The sequence below is a fragment of the Barbus barbus genome, assembly GCF_936440315.1.
Source record: "Barbus barbus genome assembly, chromosome: 38".
NCBI lineage: Eukaryota > Metazoa > Chordata > Actinopteri > Cypriniformes > Cyprinidae > Barbus > Barbus barbus.
Window position 1 is genome coordinate 22,902,351 of NC_136716.1, and position 12,103 is coordinate 22,914,453.

The 12,103-nt window shown below is 33.8% G+C and overlaps 1 protein-coding gene across 1 annotated transcript in view; it reads left to right on the forward strand.

Annotated features, from left to right (window-relative positions):
* Positions 1 to 12,103, forward strand: part of LOC306858047 (protein tweety homolog 2-like) — a 58,297-nt gene that overhangs the window by 13,431 nt on the left and 32,763 nt on the right. Inside the window, exon 2 of the mRNA XM_079398408.1 lies at positions 9,877 to 10,052. Coding sequence (XP_079254534.1) covers positions 9,877 to 10,052 — 176 coding nt within the window. The remainder of the gene's footprint in view (positions 1 to 9,876; positions 10,053 to 12,103) is intronic.

Here is a 12,103-nt window from a genome sequence, read left to right on the forward strand (position 1 = left end):
CGTTTTGGTAGCGTATCCGCCCACTGCGGCTGCCATACTGTGAGATATACAAACGCCCCTCATCTGATTGCGATCCAGTGACAGGGACGCACATTTTAAAAGACAAGACAGTCAACTTAGCCTATAGGATGTATTTTGAATGTCCGGTAGTCCTCAAATAACATTTTAGTCCCGTCTCGTCTTGTTAACGAAGACGCGCATACATTTCGTCATAGTTTTTATCATCAGATATTAGTTTTATCTCGTCAACTTCTCGTCTTAGTCACAGAAAAAAGGTTCGTTAACGAATATTTTTCGTCGTCCTCTTCGTTAACGAAATTAACACTGGTTCTTTGGAAGGAGACAGCTTCTTGTTTTTACACTAGCTTATTATTAAATAAATAATATTCAGCATCAAACCTTCTAAAACCTACTTATCTGTCTCTCTTCTCCAGTGGGTTGGGCTAATCCAAAAAAAGTGAAAACAATGGGGGTGTTCTGAAAACAGACTGTTACCTGTGAAACAGGGGTGCTCTGAAAACACCCCCATTAGCAATTAGTGCTTTCCACCTGATGAAATGAGCTGATGAAATGACTGATGAAATGAGCGCGGCAAAAAATCGACCAATCAGATTTTTGGTCGAACCAGACCATATCGACCAATTAATCGACTAATCGACTGGGACGTTACAGCCCTAGCCGTTTCATGCATGAGACACTGCAAGAGACGTGAGTGCAACAGTCAAATGCGTCCATGTTTACATAGAAAAAACAATGGAGAAGCAGCGCAACTGAATAAAAAACCTGTGAAGATGTACGTTTACACACAAGGAATTTGACTTGGTGACATATTTACATCATGTTGACAACTTCATGTGTGGTGCACTTGGAACAGAATTTTCTTTAACTAGAGCGTTAATAAAGAAAAAGTTACTTGAATCATGTTGTAGTTTACATTTTTAAGTTGACTAGTTAAAAATCTTTTAAAAAAATCGAGAATCGGTCAAACGTTCTGAAAAAAATTTATTCTATTTTTTTGCTAAATCGCACAGCCCTATGTACAATGAAATATACTGCTGCATTTTGGATGTTGTGGGCCTATATTTCTACTGGAGGTTCTGGACATTTTGTTTAGACACATGGCATCATGGATTCTATCAAAAACCAACAGATAAAAAGTCAATAAGTGACTGACTCTGTTAGAAATCTTATAATGGGCCATGCTTGGATCTTCCAACCGTACAATAATCCAAACACAAACCTCAAAAACAGCACAAAAATGGGTCACTGAGCACAAAACCAAGCTTCTGCTATAGCTATTCCAGTCCTCTGACCTGAACCCTGTAGAAAATGAGTGAGGTGAACTGAAGAGAAGAAGCACCGACATGGAGCTGTGAATCTGAAGGGTCTGGAGTGATTCTGGATGAAGGAATGGTCTCTGATCTCTTGTCAGGTGTTCTCTAACCTCATCAGGTATTATAGGAGAACATTTAAATCTGTTAAACTGGCAAATGGAGGTTTCAAAACATATTGAATAAAAGGGTGCCGTTAATTGTGGCCAATGTGTATTAGAGAAAAACATTTATTTCATAATGATATTTCCCCCTATTTTAAATTCTTATTATCCAATGAAAGGTTAGATTTTTGTGAATGTTTTAAATAAAATATCAAAATTAAAATTAACAATGCAGATTCATTTTCACAACCTTCTTTGATCATATTTACCAAGGGTGCCGATATTTTTGCCATGACTGTATAAATTAATATAAACAAAAAGCCACGACAACTCCTGATAAAATGTATAAGCAGGTGCAAAGTAATTTCTACAAGCAAATAATATAACAAAAAATTATGATTTCCAAACACTGCTGTTGCTTGTAATACAAATTTTAGTAAAATTTGCATACGGTTCTGTCATTAAACCTTCATCAGGTGTTGTTTACAGTTTACGATAAATGTTGCATGACTGAAACATTAACATTTGCAAGCTATAGCAGTAAGTGGGATTCATCATATTTTGTTAGTTGAATGAAGGAAATCTTGAAAATGAAAGGGAAAGTTTTATATAATTTACTAGGAATCAGCTCTTGAATATTGGCTAGAAATTCTATTAAAAAATCCAGTTATCACAAACGGATGGAAGTGCCATGGAAATGCATTGGTGAAAAGGTGTGGGAACTTTGCGCTGTAGTCTTAGACATTTGTAAGCATTAGCAGCGGCTAATTGAAAAACAGCTCTCAGTCTTGTTGTGTCCTGTCTGTTTGTGCGTTTGAATGACAAGGGAATAGGTCGGTGGAAATGGCTTGGTGAAGAAGTGTGGGAGTGTGTAAATAATTCCTCTTTGCTTTATTTCCATAGAGGATAATGCAGGTGTTCCATTATTCATGTGTGCCTGGTATTAATGCACACCCTCTGTGTGTGTGCATGTTGTATTTGTTTGAATGTTATAATTACACACTCACTTTTGCTGTGCCAGTGTGTATGTTTGTGACGGAGAGAACATTGCTAAGGCCAGATAAGGCTGCAACACGGGTGTTGTTTATGCATTTTTGGAATATATTCTGAATGTATTCTGAAGCGATTCATTATATTCATCATAATGACTCTGAATCTTTATTGCATGCTTTATCTCCCTTCTGTTTCTCTCTTGCGCACACACAAGCAATATTTTTCTCTTCCCTTCCTATCCTTTTTTAGTTTACAATTTCTACATCATTTTGTGGGCTTCTCCATTTCTTTACTTGTATATCTTCTGTATGTGACAGGGGAGATGTGACAAACATTGTTTTGCTGTACTGTGTTAGAGATATTGGGTTGGTTATTAGTAGGACTGCTATATGTTATTCAAACAAAGATAGTCAAGGCAAGGAAGAACTCCATTTGAATTTTGTTTTATTGTATTGAGTATTACATAATGCAAAGCTGGTTTTGCACTCATGCCAGACGTGATAATTTGTTATGACTAATTTTATGTTTTGGTTTGCATCCATCTGACTAAAAAAAAAACAAAAAAAACACATATATAAGTAACGTTTTTAGTCTCGTATGCTCATCAAGGGTGCATTTATTTGGTCGAAAATAGACTAAAAACAGTAATATTGTGAAATATCAGTTCAAATTTTTTTTTTTTTTAAGAGATTCAATCAACAAATACTGTTTTGTGGCTCTTCAATGTGTCCTGACAGATTGCTGTAAGTCATCAGTTCAAGCGGAACGATCATCTCTTCATCTTTACTAGTTATAGTACAAAATAAACATGAATGATCATCAGAAGGTATCTTGTTTCAACCGTGAAAAGACATCAGTACACACCATTGTTCAAGTCCACCACATTAATCTACTCTCCTGTCTGGTTTGTTGAGAAGGGTCAATTGAGCATCCAAGATTGGGCAAAAGTTCAGAAATAACTGGGGCTAAAGACATGCCTGCAGCTAATGCCATGTGCTGCACTTTTCACACATCTTTTTTTAATGATAGAAGGTCTTTGTGTCAGCGACCACTCATCATGTGGTCCGACCAATAATAGTAATAACTGTATTCAATTAAAAATAAAATCTAATTTATGTGGTTGAAATATGAATCACTGCTACAGTATGCTTAAGTGAATGGCATTTTTAAAACATTCTTATCAATTTTATGCAATTTACAGGACAAAAGTCTGCTAACTACATTTAAGAAGGCAACTCTGAAATTATAGACTCAAAATATGAGATCATTATTTTAAAAAAACTCAATACTTTAATTACTGAGAACATCTACAAAAAATGTTAAGCATATTAAGGAAATTAATAAATTTGTATATAAATCATGGTCGCACAACATGACATTTATGGCTACGGCCAATTCATCTAGATGAAGGAAAAAAAAACTCAAATCTAATGTAAAATTTTAATATGAATTTATGTACACAACATTCTTAATGTTTGAACGATTACAATAGATAATATTGTTATTTTTTGTATTTTAAAATCGGCCTGTCAAATCCTTATAAGTCAATGACCCATATATATATGTATTTATTTATTTTATCCAAAATACCTATATTTTAGTGTACGCAATTCTGTTGCTGCTAAGATACAGGATTTATCTTACACCACCACTAATCTCTAGGCTTTTCCCTGTCAGAACAAGTTTCTCGTAGTTCACGAAGATCATGGGATTTAGTCAGGGTAATTCCAGCCATATAGTCACACGCAGCTTCATTAAAATAGTTTGATAATTCCTCTTTTCGCTTTGTCCCAGGTCTTAACTACAAGGGCAGCAAGGAGCTAGAGGTTGCCATGGTGATGTTTATTTATGTGTGTGAGTTTTTTTTTTTTTTTTTTTTTTTTTGCTGTCTCTGGCCAAAAGCATTAAACATAATGCCAGTCTTCTTCCCCTTGTTTCCACACCAACTGCTCTCCTTACTGATTAGCACCCACAGACACGCACACACGCATATATGCCTCCCTCAAACACACACCCTCTCACATCGCCACTCTTCTGTTGGAAAACACACACTCATGCCCTAATATGTCCCCCTCCCATAAGACCCCCCTGTGGCAGTCTGCATACCTCCTCCCCCCATTTCCTCATCACGGTACCTTCATCAACCCCTATTTGCCCTTCACAAAGGCCTGATGGGGGAATTCTCCATCCTCAAAGGTGGAGGAGGGGCCTTAGACACAGACTCATCTTTTTCAGACAATGTGACTGAAATGAGACTCTGCAGGTTTCATCATGAATTTTACTTGCACAACTGATGTTTAATGGTTAAATTTATGCTCTACTACATCATCGTTCAAAAGTTTGGGGTCTGTAAGGCTTTAAGTTTTATGTTTTTGAAAGAAGTCTCTTATGCTTACCAAGGCTGCATTTATTTGATCAAAAATACTGTAAAAGCAATAATATTGTGAAATATTATAATTTAAAGTAACTGTTTATTCCTTAGTTTTTGTTTATTCTTGTGATGCAAAAAAAAGAAAATAATTTTCAGCAGCCGTAAGTCTAGTCTTCAGGATTTCTTTCTTTCTTTATTAATCCTGATTTTTGTGAAAACCATGATATATGTATATGGAATGGAAACCATGATGAATCAAATATTAAAATAATATATTAAAATAAAAATATAATAAAGTGTATATTGGTCAGTTAATAAATGATAAAATTGTAAATATGTTACAAATACATGACATTTAATTTCAGCATTCTTTTGTAGGTCTTATTTGCTAATTTGTCATTAAATTGTATTATAAAGTGCTCATTGATCATATTGTGTTATCATCAGCATGGGTTTTTCAATGGCCAGTGGTAATGGAGTACAGGACAGACTATTTTGGTTAAAATGATATAAAAAACACCCATTGATAAACTGTCATTCAAACCATTATTTGTAATGTTGACATGACTCATATCATCTCACATGAGATTTAGTGAAAAATTTAATTGTATAACCTAGTTCTTTATGTTGTTTGTTGTGATTTCGAAGCAGGTTCTTTGACTCATTGGATGAATGCAGTCACTGGAATTGCGGGTAGAGAGGTTGACTCATTAGTCTTAGAGTTATAGGAGTGAAACAGATGGCTTAGGATGTCCCACCACCCACAGAATGAAAGAGAGAATGTTGGCTGTAACCAAGAGAGACAGAGACAATGCAGGAAACAGGGATGGTGATGCAGCAAATATAGGCTCTGGGCTGCTTGCTATAGCTGTCCTACTTTCTCTTCAGAGCCAAGAGCAGGATGGGATACGACATGGTGTGTGTATATGAGTGTGTGGCTTTGTTGAATAATTGTGCTGCCCCATCAGTTGTCATATTTATTTTCAGTCACTGCTTAAAGGCCATTGATTCCTGTCCGGGTAAAGGTTTTCAGCACTATTAAGACCATTTTCAATGCCAAAAAGGAGATCATGCTCCTTTTACGATGGTGTGTAGTAGGCTACAAAGCATTGGCAGAGTGTTACCTTGTGCCCCCATTAAATGCTTTGAGACTAAAATAGCTCCTGATCTATCAACTTGAGCTCTTAAGTTATATGACAGAGTGTTGCAGCCGGAAAGAACCTCTTTGTTATCAGTGTAATGCGTTGTTTGCATGTGCTCGGGAAAAATATCTCAGGATGTCGTGAGTTCATTCTACATTAACAACAAACTTGCATTAGTGGACAAGGTCATGGAACAATAACTTGCCAGCCCTAATTTTTTTTTTTATTATTCTGCACATTGATAACTTTTTTTTTTTTTAAATTAAGTACACTATGTTAGTCAGGGTTTCTTGAGCTATCTTGTTCTATTTCATTCGCTATGACTATGTCTCTGAACCTTTTATTATTAAGCTGGCTGTTTTTGCTATTCTACTGATATTTAGAAGCAAAGTTTTATTTTTGTACTCATGTCAAAATTATTATTTTTAGAGATTTGTTTAATACTGGTGACTTTATCATTTTTAAAATCAAAGCAGCATCATAATTCATTTACTTGCATAGTTTAACATTTTTCACATTGAAACAGGAAAATTACAGAGGAAAAAATGTTGGACTGATTGATTTTACCTGTTAGGAGTTGATTGGATCATGAAATATTTTACTCTTAAAAAACATAACCCATTTTTTTATTGTTTTTTTTTTTTTTTTTCCTAAAAATAAAAATGTTGTCATCCATACAACACGTTGCACATCCTTTTAAAATCAAGAGCATTCATAACCCATTTTACTTGGGAAATCATTTTTGGACCTGTCATGATTTTGATTGAGAGTTTATTGGATCATAAAGAATTTTTTTTTTAATAGTACAGTAAATATTTTTAATAATAAAGACAAACAATTAGGGCTGCAAAACGATTAATCGTGATTAATCACATTCAAAATAAAAGTTTTTGTTTACATACTATATGTGTGTGTGTACTGTGTATATTTATTATGTATAGTATATAAATACACACACATATGTATATATTTTAAAACATATTTGTATGTGTATTTATACTTGTATATAATTTATATTATAATATTAATATTTTGTATAAATTCTTCCATATATATATATATATATATATATATATATATATATATATATATATATATATATATATATATATATATATATATATATATATATATATATATATATATATATATATATATATATATATATATATATATATATATATTAGGGCCGGGACTTTAACGCGTTAATTTAGATTAATTAATTACACAAAAATAACGCGTTAATTTTTTTTAACGCATTTTAATCGCACCTATTTTTGCACCGCGGAACGTTTCTCACGGGATGAGTTTCGGCGGACCGATTATACTGGAGCACCAACTAGCGTCAGAACGGACTTGCGTTCGTGGAGACCGGTCTTGGCTAGGGCTGGGTATCGAGTTCGATACTTTTTAGGCACCGACCGAATTGCCTCGATACCACCGAGTATCGAAAAACGTCTTGTCGTTCGGTACCAAATTCCGATACCTAAGGGGTTAATCTCATCACATCAGTGAGCCAATAAGCCTGCATCACTAGCTGTGTTTGACTAGAAACGGCGACGTGCAGATTGATCAGTGTTTGACCTCCGCGAGAGCGTTTCGAAAGCGCACGGAGCAGTCAGCTCTTTAAATCGCGCGGTTTGTTTATTATACACAGACTGAAGCTCGAGTGACGTTCGCGGTCATTTCAGCGTCTGCCGCCTCTCTAAATGAGGACATGAACAACATCTCCAGACCTGCTCTGAAAGTCACTTCATGAGCATTTTACCGTTTGATTCGAGTAAAACTAACTCATCTCATATACACACAGAACTGTAAAGGTATTCCAGGCAACCCGTCAAAATAAAAGTTCGGTTTTAATATTAACGGTATTAATATTGTTCAGCAGACAGTACATACTGCTAATACTAGGCTACTATTAAAATTATTAAAACTTTTTTTTTTTTTAGTAATGATCACACAACAGTTATTCCATGTTTTAATTTTAATAGTAACCTCCCTTTGTTTGCCAAAATAAATAAACTTTGATTTTCAATAATTTAAAGAGAAATTAAATTAATGTTTTATGTCTTCATTTGAAAACCAGATACAGAGCACAGAATTTCTGAGGAAAAATAAAACATTTCATTAGGCTATTTTAAGAATAAATTTAAACTAAGTTGTTTTTATGCATTCAAATAATTAGACATACTACACCAGAATTTAATAACAATAAAACATATGGTGAAAGAAAAGAAAACACCCACTTGTGAAAGTGGATGAAGGTTTTACATTTCTTGAAGTCTTTAACAACCTAGAAATGATGATTCTGTCTGAGCTATGTGTTTTAAAATGAACATGCACTAATGTAAACGTAGCCTAACAGATGTGTAAACTGAAAACAATTTGAACTTTATTAAAATTATTTATTTATTTATTGTGTTGGATATATTTTGTTCCTTTGTGCAGTGGCTCAGGAGATGAGACTTTGAGTCTGTATAAATATCAACAAGCTAAAAAAAAATAGTTTTTTCAGATAATGTAATCTTATTAAAACTGATTTTATAAAATTGGTATCGAAAAAAGTACCGTTCAGGAACCGGTATCGAACTCAAGGTATCGGTATCGATATCGAAATTTTTTGAAGGATACCCAGCCCTAGTCTTGGCAAGCTTCCTTGGAAGAACAAACTCGGAAGGACGCGAGAACACAGAACGCACACTTATGAGAATTGAGATGTAACTTACTGCATTCCTGCTTAACTGACCACATAGTCTCAGCATAAGAAACGGCCAAGGAACAATAAATATTACAAAATGTCATATCATAACTTATTAAAACATTTCATACTATTATAGATATTACTTTCATATAATTGTATTGTTTTATTTTACAGCGTTATATGTTTTACTGTTAAGATTCATTTTAATATGCCAATAAAAATGCAGACTTTCTCCGGGTCTTATAACTTTATTAAAATTAACCAAAACAAAACGATAAATGTTTACTTTCAACTTGAAGAGCCGTTAAGTATTTGTGAGAGCGACTTTAAAGCTTACAGGCTTCCGTACACCGGCCACCCACAGCGTTTTCTGGGATTTCTAACGGCTCGATTCTCTTAAGTCTGCACTCGATGCATCCTCAGTTTCAAGAACATATCCGGGCACTTTCATGCATCCTCTGTACTTGCGTTCTTGAGAATTGGAACTGAACTTCGACGGTTAACGAGAACACAAGGACGCAAGATCGCTGAAGAACGCATATTGAGAAACAGACAAAAACAAACCACAGTGAACATGGACAAAGAAGCTGATGAGACCGCTTTGGTTGGCCCTGTGGATGGGAAATTTAAAAATCCATATAAAAAAAACTTACTTCTCACTGTTCTCAGGTCAAATATTTATATGCGATTAAAATGCGATTAATTTCGATTAATTAATTACAAAGCCTGTAATTAATTAGATTAATTTTTTTAATCGAGTCCCGGCCCTAATATATATATATATATATATATATATATATATATATACATACATACATACATACATACATACATACATACATACATACATACATACATACATACACACACACACACACACACACACACACACACACACACACACACACACACAGTGGTGTGAAAAAATGTTGGCCCCCTTCCTGATTTTTTATTTTTTATTTTATTGCATGTTTGTCACACTTTAATGTTTCAGATCTTCAAACAAATTTAAATATTAATCAAAGATAACACAAGTAAACACAACATGCAGTTTTTAAATGAAGGGTTTTTTTCAGGAACAAATGAGAAAGAAAGTAATTGAGATCTATCAGTCTGGAAAAGGTTATAAAGCCATTTGACTGATAAGGACAAAACTAATTTCCAAAGAATGAGAAATTTCCCTCGTATATCTTTTAACAAAGAAACTCATATCTCATGTATTTGTGTGTTCCAGTCGCTCATCTTCCTGGGCTGTGTAGCAGCAGCTGGGCTCGGTGTGAACCTGCTGTGTCTGGCCATCTACCTGAGCTGTCTGTGCTGCTGTCGGAAGGATGAGGAGGAAGAGGAAAGTAAGGAATCCAACTCTTGCTGTGTCACTTGGGCTGCTGTTGCTGCCGGACTCATCTGTTGGTACGTACCACCCACTGTTCTCACACTGAGAGGATAAAGCCGCTCAAGATGCAGGCAGCATAGTTAAGCACTTTAAGTGTATGGGAGAATTATGTGGTTATATATTCATCGTGGTCTCTGGCATGGTAAGATTTCATTAAGTCATCAAGATATGTCATCTGTCACACAATTTTCGGTGTTGAAATGAGTGATGGGAAAGCTTTGCATCAACATGGCAAATACTACAAAAATCCCCTTTGGCAAATTAGCTCCTAACTTCTGGCTGACATATCTTCCTCATTATGTTCCACCTCTTTTCTTTGTGTCTCTTCCTTCCATTGCGCTCACTCTCTCTTTCTGCATGTCACACTCTAGCAAACATGCTTGGTTACTTCTGATGCACAGAGCTCTGGTGATGAGTCTTGTCATTTTAAAGCCCAGTGTCTGGAGGAACAAATCAACCAGCGAGTGAATAAACTGCAAAAACGTACTCGTGTAACAAAAGGAAGAGTCTGAGAACACTAACGAATGAGACAGATTAAAATGATGTATGATGTGAAAAATGGCCTCATTTCTGTGTTTAATGGGTCATGTCATGAGGAATCAAATTGTCTTTTGTATTTTGAGAGAGAGAGTTCATTGTGTTGAAAACTCTAATTTTCACAAATCAAAACTTTTTCCACATTCCAAAACTATTTAAAAAATCAAGTTTAATGTTTAATATGAAGTTAAACACGTGTGGGTGTGGGTGTTTATTTATATATATATATATATATCTATCTCAATCAATAATAATCAATACTAATTTTATTCCGGTCCTCACAAACTAATTTTCACAAAATAAATAAAATACATTGTTACCGAAAAAGGAGTAGGCAGAAGCCTTGCTTATTATGCCTACCCTTTATACTGTGTATAGAACACAAAATATATATATACAATATAACAAAATATTATATAACATACAAAATACAATATAACAAAAACATTTCCCAAAATGTACAAACATAATTCAAAACAAACATAAAAATAAAAACAACCACAATTTATTTATACTGAGTCATATAATTATTTTTCACCTTGTTTTTATACATTTTCTTAAATAAGCAACGTGAATAACATGCTTTTAGTTCCTTATCACATTTATTCCATAGATTTACCTCTTTAACAGATAAACACCTACTTTTTGCATTAGTTCTTGCCCTTACTTTTGACTTTTTTGAACATATACAATCCTCTTAAATTATACTGACTTTCTCTTACGTCAACCTGTTTGTTCTAAAACCATACTGATGATCACTCAATAATTTGTGTTTATCTATAAAAGTATCAAGCCTACGCACAAATATTTTCTCAAAAATTTTTGAGAACTGGGAAAGAAGAGAAATTGGTCTGTAGTTGGAAAAACAGTGACGATCTCCATTTTTAAAAATAGGAACAACAGCTGTTTTCATATTACTAGGGAATATTCCTGTTAAAAAGGACTGATTACAAATGTGTGTAAATGGTTTTACTATATGTTCTATAATACTTTTTGTTAACGACATGTCAATATCATTACAATCAGTGGAATATTTATTCTTACAGTTGTTAACAATGTCGAGTATTTCCTTTTCGTCAACTCCCCTTATAAACATTGAATAATCATTACTGGAAATATTCATTTCATCTATCCTATCCCCAGTTCTTTGCTCCACGATCACTTTTGCTAAATTGCTCCCAATATTTACAAAATACTCATTAAATTAATTGACAATGTCATTCATTTTATTTATACTTAATTTATCATCGTTAACAAAATAATTTGGGTAATCAACTTTCCCAGTATTCTTTTTAATTATACTATTAAGTACTTTCCATGTTGTTTGTATATTATTCTTATGCTTGTCCAATAACTTACTATAATAGTCATTTTTACTAAATCTTATAATACTTATTAATTTATTTTTATATATCTTGTATTTATTTTCCGCTTGTATAGTTCTAGTTGCTATAGATTTCCTATATAATGCATTTTTCTTTTTACATGCTTTCTTTATTCCCTTAGTAATCCATGGTTTATCCTCATTTTT